General features: G+C 40.3%; 1 protein-coding gene across 3 annotated transcripts; it reads left to right on the forward strand.

Annotated features, from left to right (window-relative positions):
- Window positions 1–74: 74 nt before the first annotated feature.
- LOC100557438 (monoacylglycerol/Diacylglycerol O-acyltransferase) lies at window positions 75–17,327 on the forward strand. 3 transcript variants are annotated; one of them, XM_008116180.3, is made up of 7 exons: window positions 75–282; window positions 2,755–3,143; window positions 5,968–6,132; window positions 8,922–9,115; window positions 11,036–11,096; window positions 11,651–11,790; window positions 13,805–17,327. In XM_008116180.3, the coding sequence occupies exons 2-7, from the start codon at window positions 2,822–2,824 to the stop codon at window positions 13,904–13,906; spliced, it is 984 nt and encodes a 327-aa protein (XP_008114387.1). In that variant the 5' UTR covers window positions 75–282; window positions 2,755–2,821; the 3' UTR covers window positions 13,907–17,327. The 3 variants fall into 3 exon arrangements, with proteins under 3 accessions (XP_008114387.1, XP_062836426.1, XP_008114386.1); XM_008116179.3 differs by lacking the exon at window positions 75–282 and adding an exon at window positions 370–516; XM_062980356.1 differs by lacking the exons at window positions 75–282; window positions 11,036–11,096; window positions 13,805–17,327 and adding an exon at window positions 360–516 and having other exon boundaries at window positions 11,651–11,789.
- Window positions 17,328–17,871: the final 544 nt, after the last annotated feature.

Here is a 17,871-nt window from a genome sequence, read left to right on the forward strand (position 1 = left end):
ATGAGTTCAGCCAGAATCACATGACCCCGAAGGCAGGCGAGAGCGGGCCAGCCCTCCCCTCCTCCTCTTCGTCTCCTCCCCCTCCTCCTCCACCTTGACGGTGCGCGGCGTCTCCCTGCATTGCGGCTCGCCGGCTCCTTGCCTCGGAGGGAGCCCGGCCCGAGGAGCCTTGCCTTCGCCGGGGCACTTCCTCCTGCGGGGGCGGCAGGAGACTCTCCGGCGCCCGAGGGTGGCATGCAAATAGCTCTGGGATGGAGCGACAGGACCCGAAAGGCGAGCAAGGTGAAGGCAGAAAGAAAGAAAGAAAGCCGGCGAGGGTGCGAGTGGGGCTCAGCCTGCCTTACATAAGGCAGGGAGGGAGACATAGCCTTGTGCATCAGGAGGGGGTGGGGGAGGCCAAGGCCAAGGCGGCATGACCCCGGGAGAAAGAGGCGGTGGGGAAGCCCGCCGATGGAGAGGCCAGAGTGCGCCCAGGAAGGCACGGCGCCGCTCCCTTTGGCCCAGTGCGACGCCTCTGTGAGTACGGCTGGGAGGAGGGAGCTGTCCAAGGAGAGGGGCCCCAAGAGTTCATCTACACCCGTGATTCTCAAGCTATGTGTCCCCAGGTGTTTTGGCCTACAACTCCTAGAAATCCCAGCCAGTCTACTATTTTTTCTCTCTTTCGTGTCAGGAGCAACCGGAGTTGCTTCTGAAGTCTGCAAGGACGTTGCCCAGGGGACGCCCGGATGTTTTTGATGGTTTTACCATCCTTGTGGGAGGCTTCTCTCATGTCCCCGCATGGAGCTGGAGCTGATAGAGGGAGCTCATCCGCGCTCTCCCCAGGTGGGATTCGAACCTGTCAGCTTTCAGGTCAGCAACCCAACCTTCAAGTCACAAGGCTTTTATCCCCCAGGCCACCAGAGGCTCCAGCCAGTCTACCAGCTGTTAGGATTTCTGGGAGTTGAAGGCCAAAACATCTGAGAACCCAAAGGTTGAGAACCTCTGAGCTACACCTTGGAAGTGATGCCCCTTTGGCACCACTTTAGCTGCCCTGGCTCAAGGACATGGCAACATCTGAGTCTCCTTTAAGAAGGGAATAAAATGTCATCATAGTCATCCATGGGAGTTGTAGTTTGATCAAGACTTTAGCCTTGTCTGCCAAAGAATACTCAGGCCTCACCGAACTACACATCCCAGGATTCCATTCCAACAAGGGAAATGTTGACAAGTTGGAATATGTCCAGAGGAGGGCGACTAAAACGATCCAGGGTCTGGAGAACAAGCCCTGTGAAGAGCAGCTTAAAGAGCTGGACATGTTTAGCCTGCAGAAGACAAGGCTGAGAGGAGATATAATAGCAATGTATAAATATGTGAGGAGAAGTCATGGGGAGGAGGAAGCAAGTTTGTTTTCTGCTGCCCTGGAGATTAGGACGCAGAACAATGGCTTCAAATTACAGGAAAGGAGATCCCACCTGAACATCAGGAAGAACTTCCTCACTGTGAGAGAGGGCTGTTCAGCAGTGGAACTCACTGCCCCGGAATGTGATGGAGGCTCCTTCTTTGGAGGCTTTTAAACAGAGGCTGGATGGCCATCTGTCGAAAGTTCTTTGAATGCAATCTGCTTGTTTCTTGGCAAGGGGTTGGACTGGATGGTCCACGAGGTCTCTTCTAACTGTATGATTCTATAATTCTAAGGCACATTAAACACTGTAAACCAGACACAGGCAAACTTCATCCCTCTGGGTGTTTTGGACTTTAACTCCCACAATTCCCAACAGCTGGTAGGCTGTTAGGAATTGTGGGAGTTAAAGTCCAAAACACCCAGAGGGATGAAGTTTGCTTATGTCTGGTTTATAGTGTTTAATGTGCCTTAGAGTTGAAGTCCAAAACACCCAGAGGGATGAAGTTTGCAATGCCTGCTGTAGACTGAACTGCAGTCAATCTACAGTGTTGATCTTGGGGAAAGAAAGTCCCCTTTCTAGAGGAAGCTAGAAGCATCTACCCTGCTTATAAGGCTTTTCTCCTACTCTGCCAAAAAGTGTCAACAAACTACAACTCTAAGGATTCCATAGCCCTTGAGCTGTGTTAGAGTGGTTTCAAACTGCATTCATTCTACAGTGCACCCCAAGTTCCTGGCTTCTAAAGAAAATGACTTTCTTTCCCGAAGTCAGGGTACATTGACGCTCTAGAATCAATGCAGTTTAGCACTGTTTTCATTGCCATGGCTCAATTCTGTGGAATCCTGGGAGTTGTAGTAAAGGAATCAGCACAGAAGGAAAAAGGCCTTGTGAAAGGACAACTTCCAGAATTCCAGAACATTGAGCATAGGCTTTTTCCACACAGCTGAATAAAATCTCACATTATCCACTTTAAAATGGAATATATGGCAGTGTGGAGTCAGATAACCCTGTTCAAAGCAAATATTATTGGATTTTCTGCCTTGATATTCTGGGTTATATAGCTGTGTGGAAGGGCCACTTGGCAATGGAAATGATGTTATACTATATTGATTCTACAGTGTCAATGTACCCAGGGACGTGGGAGTTTTGGGCAAGATTAGATATGTTTTTCTAAATCTGATGTGTGGTTTACATGAATTTTAGTTCAGTTGTGTATTAACTTAATTTACTTATGTGTAATGTTAATTGTGTTTTGATGCTATGCTTTTATTTGTATTTAATCTTGGAAGCTAGCCATCTTGAGGTCATTCACTCCCAGATAGTGTGATACTTTATAATTATACTTCAATAAACAAATTGCATTTTTTACATTTAGGGGCAGCATTAAGAAACTGCGCCTCCTACTGAGACCACTTTGCCGACTCTTTCGCTGCAAGCAGAAGATGAACACCATAAACATATTTTATTCTTCCTGCCAGGAAAATCTGACCTGGCTAATGGACCTATTGAAAAAATGGATGCATCCAAACCATTACCTGGACTATTTCTCAGACTATATAATCCTCTTCCTTGGGGTATTAACCCCATTTGTACTTTTGTTCTCACCCGTTTTAGTCGTTCTTGGCTGTATTTACCTTTCAAATGTTATCCTGCATATTTACAAGAGAAAGATGAATTTAAATGGAGATTATCTCAGCAAAATGTGGGACAATGGAAGAAGGTCGGTGGCTTCTGTCTGGGACATTTATGGCAAAGTGTGGCATGGTAAGTGTCATTTTTCTTCCTTTTGGAAGAAAAGAGCACATGGATGCATTAGATTTGGCTCACCTATGTAGATTAAACCTTTGTTTTAAGTCCCATGAAGGTCAATATCAGTCATAAAACCTGGCATTTTTATCATGCAGTTAAACTATGCATAGGACTTATCTCAGCAATCTGGATGATATACCATTATTATTCTCCTATTGCCAAAGGGGTGCTGAAACACAATGCCTCATAGGCTGCAGTTCCCCACTGAATCTAGCTTACCTTTTAGACATTAATAGCTTTCTTAGATTGCAATTCAGTGGCAACAACTTTCATTGAATCAGATGCAAGGAATGAAACTGCCAGTGGGGTTGTGGCTGCTGAGGTGTGAACTGGGAAGGTACTTCCTAGCTGATTGATGGTATCTTTGCTCATAAATATGTATAACTTTAATCATAAATATAGAATATCATTCTATTTCAGGTTCTACCCAGGGATACAAAATTGCTAAGCTATCCACATTCCTGAGTTCCTTATTTCATCAAGTTGTCATTACAAAAATCAGTAATGGGAAAGGCCCATTACACAGTAATGTACCAATTCACATAAATGAAAATCTTTAATTATTATCTTTCTCATAATATATTTTTCTTGCTAGCCAATATAATTTTGGATTATTGTTGTGTTCATGATTGATGCTTAATGTTGCCTAGTTCACCTTGGGCTTTGGAGTGATTATAATGCATTTGCAGGTACCAGTGTTACTTAGAGGTCCTCATACTATTTTTACGTTGCTCTGCACCAGTCCACTGGTGGGCTGCAAGACCTAAAATAAGGTCCGTGAGACATGTGGGGAAAATCAGCTCTAGATGATTAAATATGGTTTTCTATGAGCGAGCAGATGGTGACTACTGGATAGCATATGTTCTGTATCAGAAACTAGAGCTCATGTGGTTTATCCAATACAGTTTTCTGAATTAGCTCCCCAGATAACCAAACCAAATCTAATGTTGACTAAAAACTGATTTGTAACCCTTTTGGTACTAATGTTGGAGAGTGATCCCTGGTCAAAGTGGTCCTCCGTCAAGTGGTCTCCAGTAAAAAAAAAAAGATTGGGAGCCACTGCTCTGCTGCCTGCCTGCAGAGATACAGCTATTACATTACATCAAGTAATAAAGTTGACATATTCTTGGGTGTTAGTTTTTAACAGAAAAATAACATGGAAAGCACAGATTTAGTTTGATATACTGCAAAAAGAACAGTTCAACATACTTTAGCAAACATTTATTAAAAACTTCACAAGTTCATATGTGAAATAATATAACCAGGTCAGTTAAAGAAAAGCCAAGTAAAGAAACATATTTTGCATCTTTTAGAGGCCACTTGAAGGTTCTTCCAAAATGCATTCTGGGATCATGATAATGTGTTCTTTCCCCTGCCTCTATTTTTGTCATGATTTGTATTTTGGTAAACAAACATGTAGTATTTGCTTAAAAAAAATGTTGGAGATAGCTGGTCCACAAGCTGATCTGCTCTTTCCCTTTCTCTTTGTTTTGCTATCCACACTTGCTTAGTAAGAAATTCTAAAAGAATTTATGTTGCCTCTTGTTGGATTACTTAGAGTTAGACTGGCTAGAGAAGAATCCTATTTTTCTCCATTCAAGCTTTATTACATTCTTTTCTGCAGACACATTGTTGCAACCTGCCACTGAAAGACTGTTTTGTTTTATTTTGTTTTGTTTTGCCAATGCCCATGATGCAGAATCACTAGACAGGGAGACAGAAGGCAAGGAGAAAAAGAGAGATAGCCAGCTATAAAGATATTGTAAGAGGTTTTGTAAGCTGGAATATGTCTGTGTTATTTTAAGAATACTGTAACATTAAGAATTGTAATGTATGAAACAGATGTTAATTGTGTAGTTCCAGTCTACAGGAAATCCCCAAGTAACAAACATCCAACTTACATATAACTCATAGTTAAGAAGGGGTGTGTGTGAGAGCGAGAAATCTACTCCTAGGAAGGGAAATTCACTCCTGAAAGAGCTATCATGGGGAAAATGTGTCTTCACTGAAGCTTTGTCACCAATCCCCAGTTCCAGAACAACCCAACATTTTCAAAATCCAATTGTGACAGGGACATAAAGTGAGGCGAAATCTTCTAAATGGGCACAGACAGCAAAACAAACATGTGTTCATTAATCCTTATGATATCCAAAACAAAAACAAAATGGCTGGAGTTAGATTTTTAAAAAAATTACCTGTGCTTACATACAAATTCAACTTAAAAACAAATGTACAGAACTTTTCTTGTTCGTAACCTGGGGACTGCTTGTATCTGCAGTTGAAGTTGCATTCAGATGGAAAATTGAATGCCACTGCAGCTTGTTTTGGGAAATGAGTATTAGTCATATATCAGTCTTGAAATGTTATTAAGAAAACAATCCTGGGCTGACTTTATTTACCAGCCAATGTAAGTACTGTACTTTAATTCTTGTAAAAAGAGAAAGAAACCAATTCTTTCGCTGGTAAAAACTTAGTTCTTTTAAAAGTCCTGGCCCTTGTACAAGAGGTTTATTTATATATGATAATTGGATTCCTAAGTTTGAGAAGCAGGCTGTTGGGCTGTAATGAGTATGGGGCTCATGAGGACCATGGATCTTGATCTGCTAAATGACTAAAGAATGAAGATCTCCATCAGTGTTACAATGTTTTGTATGGAAAATACAGACATTTAAATATAATTAGAAGTATTTGTCCATTCTTGACTATGGCAACTGCTATTTCTTCTGTTTCTTCCTTTTAACTTTTAAGCTTTGCTAACACTCTTCTGTTCTTTGAACAGGTTATGAGGTGCATGGGATGGATAAACTACCAGAAGGACCAGGACTTGTTGTATTTTACCACGGAGCCTTTCCTCTAGACTATTATTACTTCGTATGTAGACTCTATTTACAGACGGGCAGATTCTGCCGCACAGTGGTTGATTATCATTTTTCCAAAATAATAGGTAAATTCTTGTGAGTGTGTACCACATTGTAAATATTTGAAATGTATATTGTAATTACAGTGTCATAATATCATATATGTTATATGTTAATCTGTGTCCTAATTACAATTATTTATGTGTGGATTCATCATTTAACAATTGACTTAGTGGGGCTGCTGGTTGTTGGTATGTGTTTTTAAACTGACGGTCATAGCATTGTTATAGCAATCCTTTTATCAGATTTTCTTGGCAACGTTTCTTTCTAGCAGGCTTATCTGAATACATCCTAGCTCACCTGCTCTTCCTTCCAAGCACTAATCAGGTCTGGCCTTTCTTCCCAGCTGAAACTAAACAGCTTTTTGTGCCTTTCTTCAAGTGTTTAGGTTCTTCTTGTTGGACTAATCAATAGGATTCAGACATGAAAGTCTTTGCATTGGGAAAGGCATCCTTTCCTTAGGCTGTGTCTACACTTACTCAGTTAATCCAGGATAAACTTGCTCCTTAGCTGCCCTGATGCATTCCAGAGGCACCCAAATCTTTTTGGCCATTCACGTGGCTGTTTGGACTGAAGGCATTTTGGGACTACTACTGCAACAAATAGCTTCCTGCCGGAGACTTTCTAGCAGTGTCACATTTCACGTGGCTGGGTGCCTTGGTGTGATGTTACCAGCAAGCCTCTGGCAAGTGACTACAGTACTTGTGGATAGTGATGCAGCAATAAACTCATTTGAGGTGGGGACAGTGGATAAGGCCAGATTCAGCTGTTCACATATTTGAAGTGCCACAGCTTCCAGGAAGCTCTGGAGTGAATCCTGTTTCCTCTTAAGGCACCTTAACAGCTGGAAGTGGTGCATCTGCAGTGAATCCAGCTGTATGTTGTCTAGATTCCTTGCAGTAACTGAGAGGTAAGTCCACATTATTTTGACTATGTAGCCACAACCTTTGGGATATGCCAATTGAATGCAAATTTCGGCCTTCCCAAGTATTCCAAATATTCAGTCACATCTCCAAATTTGTCACAGTTGCCAATGCTTTTACCATCTCTGCCAAGGTTTTAGTTGATTTCAGCATTTATCTAGTTTAATTTAGTCATGTCAGGAATAACTTGAAAAACTGCAAGTTGCTTCTGGTGTGAGAGAATTGGCCATCTGCAAGAATATTGCCCAGGGGATGCCTGGATGTTTTACCATCCTGTGGGAGGTTCCTCTCGTGTACCTGCATGGGAAGCTGGAGCTGACAGACAAGAGCTCACCCCACTCCTTGGATTTGAACTGCTGGTCTTTCGGTCAGCAGTCCTGCCATCACAAGGGTTTAACCCATTGTGCCACCAGGGGCTCCAGAATTTATCTAGTGATATTATTGATGTATCCAAGTGACTGGATTTGTTTGTAAGTTTTATGAGTCTCTAGAAGAGCTGTCACAGCTCTTTTGTGTAGCTAGATTTTTTCTGAATGATTCAGAATCTCCACTCCCAGGGCCATCACTGCTTTGTCTTTTTTCAGGTTTCTTCATTCAGTGCCTGTTCATCTCATCTTTTGTTTAAACACTCTTTCTCCTGTATCTCTGTATTTCAGAGCTCTCTACCAACTTTTATTATCTATTCAGTCAGGAGCCCCCAGATGGCGTAGTGGACTAAGTGACTCGAAGGTTGGGTTGCTGACCTGAAAGCTGCCAGGTTCGAATCCCACCCGGGGAGAGTGCGGATGAGCTCCCTCTTTCAGCTCCAGCTCCATGCGGGGACATGAGAGAAGCCTCCCACAAGGATGGTAAAAACATCAAAACATCCGGGCGTCCCCTGGGCAACGTCCTTGCAGACGGCCAATTCTCTCACTCCAGAAGCAACTCAAGTTGCTCTTGACACGAAAAAAAAATTCTATTCAGTCAAGGACAGTGTGCGTTTTAAGGTACAGGACTGCCCCCTTGTGATCAAATGCAGCAAGACTTGTTACGTTTGGATTGCAATGAAGGAACATAACAGAATTTTTTTTCTGTTTCCCACATACTTTGGCTTCTTAAAATTATTTTTATAGGCAGTACCTGTTGAAAAGGCACACAGAACTGCCACCCACATGAAAAGCATTTTATGTGAAGGAAAAAAAAGATTTTAGCATTCAGATTCGTCTATCAGTCTTGAATACTTAAAGATGGCATGGGTCTTCCTAACTTAATTTTATTTAAAGTGATTTCACTCAGTTTGTTATTGACTGAAATACTGATCCATTAAAATTAATGGTTAAAGAAGTGTTTCAGTGTGGAAGATGGTGTAGAAATAATATCCATAAAAAGGGAACTATGACTACTGTAGTTTCATCCTTTTTCTGTCTACGACTGATTGCTGTCCCTCTGACATTTGCAGTCGTGACTTTTGCAGATTTGGTTACTCATGGCTTTGATTTTAAAAGTTCTCTCCAGGATTCTCTAGGTCCTCCAGTGTGACTTTATGGTCAATTTCTTCCAGTCATGCTGGATCACCTAGAGATTTCTTCTCTAGGAATCTCTAGATCTCCCGTGCAATTCTATATTCATCTTCCAGTAGAAGTTCACCATTGAGTTGTGCTGGAAGATCTAGAAATCTCTAGAGAGGTATTCTCTCAGGTAAAAATAGCTATTTCTCTATTCACGTTTTTTCAATTTTGTAGGGGCTGGAAAATGTGGAGGGACCACTGTTTCTGCATTCATAGTGAATACATACTTGCAGCTGAGCTTCTTTATGCATCAGAGAGATGCTTTTTTAACACTCAAAATACAGAGAATACAGCTCTTATACAGACTGTTTTGTATAACTGCTTGGCATGTGGTATCTGTTACAGGTATAAAGCTGTTTTATGATGTACAGGGCCTTACACATGATGGAAGAGTGGAATGTGTTGAAATTCTTAAAAAAGGATACTTACTAGGAGTCTTACCAGGCGGAGCCCGTGAAGCGCTCTTTAGCGACGAGAACTATGGTCTCTTATGGGGCAGGCGCACAGGTTTTGCTCACGTAGCCAGAGATGCAAAAGTGGTGAGTAACCTGGTGCATTTAAAAGCTCTGTGGTATATTCAGATGGATATCTATTTGCAGTAGCTCAGTTTTTTAAAAACTGTAATAAAACCAGTTAGGCTCCAGCCCTTTCCCCAAGCCTTGTGTACAAATTTCTATGGAGAGTTTTGAAAAGTTCTGAGATGGGCTCTCTCACCTGCTGATATTTCTGCATGAAATTATTAGAGAGAGAGGACCTGTAATTTTTAAATGAGACATTAAACTTCATTGCTTTGTGAGCAAGAAAAGGACTTAATCTTTTTGCTGTTTAAGCAAAAAGAGTCTGCCCTTTTAATAGCAACTAACACGGTTCCTTAACCATTGGCCATGGTGGCATATTGCATTATTTTTATGCTGTATGGGATGTTGTGTTGTGATTTTGTTTTATTAAGGTACAGTGTGTGTGTGTTATTTTAAATTAAAACCTATGATAGCTAGAGAAATGTATTTCAAGGAGGGTATATGAGCTATAATAAAATAATGGGAGAGATAACATATGATTAATTCTCTCCCACTGAAATATTTAGACTTCTCAGCTAAAGAACTGTAGTGCCTTAGCAAAGTACATAGCACAGGATGTTGTCATGGCCATTAAAGTGGAATTGTAGTATTACAACTGTGTTATGTGACAAGATTCATGGTGAATGGCCAATAGACATGCTCCAGAAGCTTGGGGGACACTATTGGATATTTTTGGGCCAAAAGAATACTCCTCCCTCCATATTTGGAGTCATATCTGGATCCCTAGAGGTTCCATTAAAACAGACTTGTCTATGGTTACTATACAAGCATCTTACTCAAAGTAAAAGAAAATGCTAGTGATATCTTAAGATGTTCACCATATTTAACCATGTGAATGTAAACAATAAGTTTTATTATTTCAATTGACAGCAACAAAGGATGAATCTACAGTGTAGAATTAATGCAGTATGACACCACTTTAACTGCCATGGCTCAAGGGTATGGTACCAAGGAATTTGTAGTTTAGTAAAGCACTAGCACCCTTTGGCAAGGAAGGCTAAAGATGTAAAACTTCACCTCCCAGGATTCCATAGCATTAAGCTATGGCAATTACAGTGATGTCAAACTGTATCAATTCTATTGTGTAGATGCACTCTTAGGTTACGGTCAGCCAAGTAACATGATTGTTGTGTTTGGACAGGAATATTATATATCAGATTACAGGAATGAGCCTCAAACTTTTGTAATTCCTCCACATCTATCACCTCCTGGTTTTGCTCCTGTTTTTAATTAACAACTGTATGGCATTTTGCTCTGGACCAGGTTTAGTTAATTTTGACTGTGGTTTATGGAAACATTTTGCCTAGACATATTATGTATTTCTACTTAGACCTTTAACCTAAATCTTCAGTGATGGTTTCAGACTTTGGTCTTTAAACTGGTTTATTTTAATAAAAAGTAATTAAGAAGATTAACCAAGTTATAGAATTTAGATATCAATGGGAATCCCCAGAGTGCCATTTGTGTTTTGCATGTGTATTTATGTCCTGTGAGATGCAGAGATACTCAGCATAGGATACACTTCTTTATGCTTGAGCTGTTTCAGCAACTTCTGAGCTTTTCCAGATAGATCTGAAAGATGATTTCCTTCTCTAGTCTGCAGGTGATACTTAAATGTCAGTTTTAGGAAATGAAATTGGAATGTTGATTGTAAAATATTATAAACCTAGATATACTGATGTATTTTGTTAGAAATTGGTTTTTCAAAGGTAGCTTCTTCCATAAAGATAAAACATCCTTTGTATGCATAGATATGACATCCATGACATAACATCATCTATATTCCTTAAGGATCTTCAGTTATTTTTAATGCAAGATCTTTAAATAATGAAGGCTGAAATAGTACCCTAATTATGGCTACTTTTCTCCCACCTTTCTCAGCCTGTCATCCCTATTTTTACAAAAAATCTACGTGAAGGATACAGAACACTTGGAAAAATATGTAAGATTCCCCTTGCATCTTCCCATATGCTTATGCCTTTGTGGTAAACACATTACACAGAAAGAAATCCCTCCCAATTTCAGTTCAACTTCTGTGTAAATGTGTTTAGAATTTTGGTCCTGGAAACTTTGTTGGTATCCTTAAGTTTCTGCTTCCATGCATCCTTCTCCTTTTCCTCCCTGTTTCTTTGCTTGTGCTTTTTCTGGCCTGTCTTATCCTCTGTCTTTGTTCTTGTTTTATTTGGGTGGTTCTTCAGTGTCTTTGAATTTCTTTAGGTGTCCAGTTGTGTTGGGTCCTTGGTTGGTTGATGCAGAACTATTTGGACTGCAATCTATCCTACATTTATATACACAGTAGCCCATTAAAAACAATGAAATGTCAACATTTGTAATTATGCATTCGGTTAATTCCCTGGTATTTATAGTGCATGACAATTTATGCAAATGTTTGTGCACAGTTCCTTGCTGCATGACATTTGTTCATTTAACATCAGAGCTACTTCTAGTTCCTAAAAGTTTGTCAGATCCTGAACATGTTTTCAATTTTGTACACAGGGCCTTTCAAATGGCTATATGAACGTACCCGATGGCCAATTGTTCCTGTATATGGAGGGTTTCCAGTCAAATTTTGTACATACATAGGAGATCCCATTCCTTATGATCCAAATATAACAGCTGAAGAGCTGGCTGAAAAGGTAAATTTGATGTGCCGTTGTAACCTATACTATCTGTATTCTTAGTTGCAATGCATTTGCACTGGAACTTTTGAAGAGGAAGAATGGTAAAGTTCTGGTCTTACAGGTGTTTTAGGTGCTAAAATTTTATATGATGATGAGATGTCATACCCTATAAGTGGATGACAATTATTCTATGTGTGTGCTCCTTTCAAGCATGCATCTATCTTGTAGAATTAACATGCGTTGGAGACCATTTTGACTGCCATGGCTTAATTGTAGGAAGAGTAGTTTTAGAAGGCGGATTTCTCTGCTAAATAGTATTGTTACCTCATCAAACTAAAACTTCTATGATTCCATAGCATTGAGCCATGGCCATTAAACTGGTGTCAAACTGCATTGATTTTACACAGTAGACCTTGTTGAGATGTGCGTTAGCATTCATGGGGCATTATTTATTGCCCATATTCAGTGTAATCTTGATTAAATATTCTTCCAAAAAGCAAGAAACTAGATTGCAATGGACATACCTGATCTTACTTAATTTTAGAAAATCAGTATGGGGAAACAATTGGGACGTAACACTGATTTCCACATATGGCTAGGAGATAACTTTGCCTGAAAACCTGGAGAGCCAATGCCAGTCAGAACTAACAAGACTGGGCTGGATGGACCAATGAGTTGACCCAACATAAGGCATCTCTCTATGGGCACATTTACACTGACCACTTAGGTCAGTTTGGAACTTGTGTGGAAGAAAACGTTTTCGCTGTGCGTGTGATTAGACTGACATGTCTCAAACAGGTTTGAGATCTGGAGGGCGATTTTATTGATCATTGATTCTGGCCTCAAACCAGTTCCAGAAGTCACAGTATTTTTCCTCCTACTTGCAGGTGAGATGCCCACAAGAATTCTTGGGGCATTATTTGTCCCAAGGGACAAGTTAGCTTCTTGCCTAGCCCAGCACGCTTGGAGTGGTTTTTGGCAGTTCTTTGCTCTTGCCTTCTGAATTTTAGTGGGTGTCAACAATGTGCTTCACATTTTGTGGAGTCAGTTTTGCCATGTGATGTGGTTTACATTTGGGGCGAATTGACTCACATTAAGGGGTTTAACTCGGGCTTTCTCTAACTTGGCTTAATCCACTTTAAACCATTAATTTGTGCTATAGTTCTTTTTGTCAGCATGTGTATTCTAGCTCCTGCAGCTTGGAGTCAATCTGAAACTGCATTCAGTGTAGATGTGCCCTGTGTATTTAGTATTTAGTCTTCAGTCCTAGATCTGTTTATCTAAACTTAGTGGAACTCAATGAGTCAACTTATATCTATATCTAAAATTCAGAAGGCAAGAACAAAGAACCTGACAAATAACTTCAGTGGCCGGAGGTTATGGATATCTGTAAATGGTGCTTGCTGCAAGTTTTTTTTAAATTGTTTTATTTGATATGTTAATTTGGTTTTTATATTAGGATATGATGTTTTAATCTGATTATGTATTGCGGTCGGATGTATCTGTATGAATTTTATATGTCGTACGCCGCTTTGAATTCCGCCCACTGAAGAAAAGCGGGATAGAAATAAATACTACTACTACTAATAATAAAATATCTAGCAAGCGTTCACAGAGAGGACTTTTGCATCAGTATCGTCCCACTCTTTATAATCTGTCCTTTAGACTGCATAATTGTAAAAACCTTAATTGGTTTTCGGGAGAGTTATTGCCCCCTGTTGGTCCCAGCTCTTCTCTGTGTGTGACAACTGAGAAGAGGGAAACCTTTCCCAAAGTCAAGTCACCCAAGTGGCTGGACAAAAAATCCCATTATCCCCATATGCCAATTTTCTTCTACATTTGTTTGTTTTTGAGGAAAGGAACTAAATTCTGCCGCTAAAAATAAACAAATCAGAACAATTTTTTTCTTATTTCAAACTTGTGTTGGCATTGGAAATACATAATAAAAATGCTGGTCAAATATTTTTCTAGGATAATATGAAGAAAAAATAATATGTTCCTTTTTCCCCTCCCTTAATCTCTCTTTTAGACAAAGGCTGCAATGAGAGAACTCAGAGATATGCACCAGAAAGTACCAGGTAGCATACTAAAAGCCCTTTTGGAAAGGTTTGGTAAACATCCAGTTGATTAATATCTTGAAAGGAAGGTTTCTTCTAGTTTTTTTCATCTCTAGAAAAAGTCAACTCCGTGGTTTCTTTGCACTAAAAACAAAACTATACATAGCTAATTTAGAAGCACTTATACAACTAAACTCCTACTCAACCTTGTTCTAAAGAATGGACAAAAATGTGACTAGACTCACTCTGAGGGAGTATCATCAAAGCCGAATAATTTACTTTGAGCATTAAGTATGCTGTTCTGTTTTGTATTAATTAGCAGTCTTGTGTATTTATTACTCTCCTATTCCGTAATTAAGCCTTTATTGCTTATATCATCTTCCCTCTTTGATGATGAAACATGAAATGGTAGGGACTACATCTTTCACTACCAAACAAGATATTCCAGCACACAGATACTGTCTCACTCCAGGAATTAATGGAAAAACTCAGAAGGGAAGGATGGTTGCCGTATAGGGTGTAGATGGAGAAACCTTGTTGAATTAATGTACTTGACTCATTGATACAGCCTGTTGAGAATTCATTTGACTTTGTGAAGCTGCAATATAGAGGATGCATAACACGTATTTTGAGGTCTAATACCCTAGAGTCATCAGATCCCATCTAATCTTAAACACTAAAGAGGATCAGCCCTGGTTAATCAATGGATGGGAGACTTCAAATGAATGCCAGGTGCTGGAGGCTATATTTCAGAGAAAAACATTGGCAAAAACAGCCTAAGAAAACCCTGTGAAAATCATGAAATCACCATGAGTTGATAGGTGATTTGTGGACACATACACATATATAAGATATACCTTGGTTGTATTTGTTCATGCCTGGATGCCCACTTCCAACAGTGGTGATAGTTGAATCTCTGCTCGGCACCATGATTTTTATCTTTCAAGATTCCTCAGGCCTCCTCCTCCTCATTATTTATATCCTGCTTTTCTCACTCAGAAATAAATAAATAAAGTGACTTCCAGTAAAACTGATACAATACAATTTTTTAAATCTCCTATACTATTAAACACCAAATGAAATCACTGTATGGTATCATCTAGGAATTTAGAATGCAATTCTGCAATATGTACTATATTTCACTGTGTAATAGTTGCACTTTTAAATCCCTTCTTTTAGGGAAAAAGGGGATGCGACTATTACGTGGTGAAAAAATGTCAATCTATGGCACCCCACTAGGGGCAGCCAAGCAAAACCCCATAAATGAAAGAGGGGGAGAGGGGGGAGGTACGTGGGCAAGTGAAGTTTCACTTGCCCGCACACCTACTCCTCCCTTCCAGCTATGAGGCCTCACTTGCTCACCTGTGTGACTGCCCCCTCCCTTCCAGCCACGGAGCTTCACAAAGTGTCAGCTGAACAAAGCCCCATAGCTGGAAGGAGGAGGGCACATGGATGAGGGAATTAATCTGGGTACTTTGGGACAATGAATCAAGGCTGCAACTGTCAAGGACAGAACGCCACAAGATTCAAGATAACAGAGTTTATTGGATTACAGAACTCAAAAATGCCCGTAAAATACAAGGGCCAGGCAGTATTAGCCTTTAGGAGCAAAAAGGGACAAGGAAAAACGTTCAAAAGATAAACCGGATTAAACCGGAGTTTAATCCGGGTAAAAACAAACTGCTTGCTTCAGCCTAGGGATAAACAAAACAAAAGCCGAGGAACAAAAGATACAAAAGAATGCAACTAATTGGCAGCAGATTCCTCTCTGCTGCCAACACTGTGCTTAGAGTAACTTGCGTCGCTCCCACACACACAGCAGACAGGATTTCCAACACGAACAGATCAGCCAAGGATTGTAGCAGTAGAGTAGACCCAGTTCCTTTCCGTAGATCAAAGCCAGAAGCAGACGTTTGTAGTTTCCAAGTCCAAGAAGGGGGAAGTCAAGCCGTGGTCAGTTCAGTCCGAATTTCAAAGCAGGAGATGGCGTCCGTCAAGAAGACGACGGAAGGTCAAGCTAATAAGAGTAAGCACAGGTTTGCACAAACAAATGCCCACACAATTCCTCCCGCCGTCTGACCCTGAATTCCAAAACAACTTACGTATCAGCACACGAAAACACACCAGTCTTCAGGAAAGCGTCCCACACAGATCCCAAGCGTTCGTCCAGATTACCTTGCCCAACGCAATTTGCAATTGCTCCCAAGCCCCATTTTATGCCAGTTACAAATCCTCATCACTGTCAGCTGTCCTCCTTAACCCGGGCGTTTCCTCATCACTTTCCTCATCAGAGCTGGAACACCTCTGACTACGCCCCACAGCATCTCCAGCTGTGGATCCCGTCCCATCCCTCCAGCTTGACCATGGGTCTAATCCTGAAGGTCCCCATTCATCTTCTATCCCATCATGGCCAGTGGCACCCAATTCCTCCCTCACCCGAGTCCAATCCATCTCATCCTCCTCCGAGCTAACCAGCCCCTCCTCCATTCTCTCCGTAAACCCCTCAAAAGACTCTTCGTCAGATGGTGCTGCAAAAATGTCTCGCAGTCTTTTTCTTTCTCGCTCCTCGAGAGTATCTGACTCTCGAGGAGTCTTACGCCCACGTCTGTCAGTAACAGAGCCATGAGGCTCAATCATAACAGCAACAATTATACAGTGAAAGCAAAAATACCCAAAAAAAGATTTTTGGGGGGTGGGGGAAAAGGGGTTGTGACTATTATGCAGTGGAAACGATTACATGGTGAAATATTGTACTTTGTCAAATGAGGCATTGGAAGCATTTAAAATCTAGCTGTATTAAGGGTTGGATGAGGACCAGTAAATATCAAAATTCAGACAAGATAGAGGCATTATTATTATTATCTACCCCTATTATCAACTTTTTATATTTATTCCCCACCCCCACCCCCAGATGGGATTCAAGGTAGCTCACAATAATGCGAAATAAAAGAATATGAAAGGATCATGTTTGTAGATTGAAGATGTTCATTTTTTTCATGTTTATCATTTATAACTGTGACTCCATTGTGAATATGCAATGCCCAAAAAACAATGTCTCCTGGTATTTCACAGCTGAGGGCATTATAGCTGAAGGATTGCTCTTTTCTACATGAACCCTTCACCCCATGCCCGATGGACACAGCTTTTCTAGTAGTGAGTCTTTCCTAGAGAGGCTTGTTTGCTACCTATTTTTATACCTCTCAAGCACTTGACAAATACTTTTTTTTAAAAGGCATTTAAAATTATGTTATGGTTTTATATGATGTGGATTTTATTGTTTGGCCTCAGTTGTAAATTGGTTTGTTAATGCTAAGTTTCATTTCCTCTGTTACCTATTTTTAAGGTGAGCTATTGTTTTATTCTGTTGCTGTATGTTATTGTTATTACTGTAATTTATTGCCTTTACTCCCTCTAAGCAAACAAGAGAATTTTTGTTACAAGGGACTCTGTAAATTATATGTATGTATAAACAATTAAAGTCACTTTTTCAGGTAAGCGTCATGTGTGCTCATTCTGCAGTTGAATTCCATCTAGGTCTGCAATCCTAAATAATATTCTCACCAAGTCATTATCTAGTGGTTATATCATGATACAGGATTAATTATCACATCCTTATGCTAATGTTTAATGTGATTGAACTGGTAATCATAGAATTGGGAGGGAACAAGTCAACCAGTTCAACTCCTTGTTCATTGCAGGATTTCTCATGCAAGATGAAGCAACAACATCCATGACTTTTTTTTTTACCAAACCTTTGGGAAAGTATATTCAGTGAAACAGCTTATTGCATTTCCAAGGCAATTCATTCCACTGCTGAACAACTAGCTGTCTTTTTTCTAGTCCTATCTGCTAGAGCAACTGAAAGCACCTCTATCTTCTGAACGATTTCCCTATATCCGAAATCACAAAGTTGTGAACTGTGCTACAAGGAGTGAGTCATAGCTGCTGTAGCAGTCCTATTGCCTTGTCTTCCAAATAAAACATGTCTTTCAACACACACCTTTCCCAACTCCCATATAACTGCATGACATCCTTTGTT

This window comes from Anolis carolinensis, chromosome 4 (genome assembly GCF_035594765.1).
Source record: "Anolis carolinensis isolate JA03-04 chromosome 4, rAnoCar3.1.pri, whole genome shotgun sequence".
Lineage (NCBI taxonomy): Eukaryota > Metazoa > Chordata > Lepidosauria > Squamata > Dactyloidae > Anolis > Anolis carolinensis.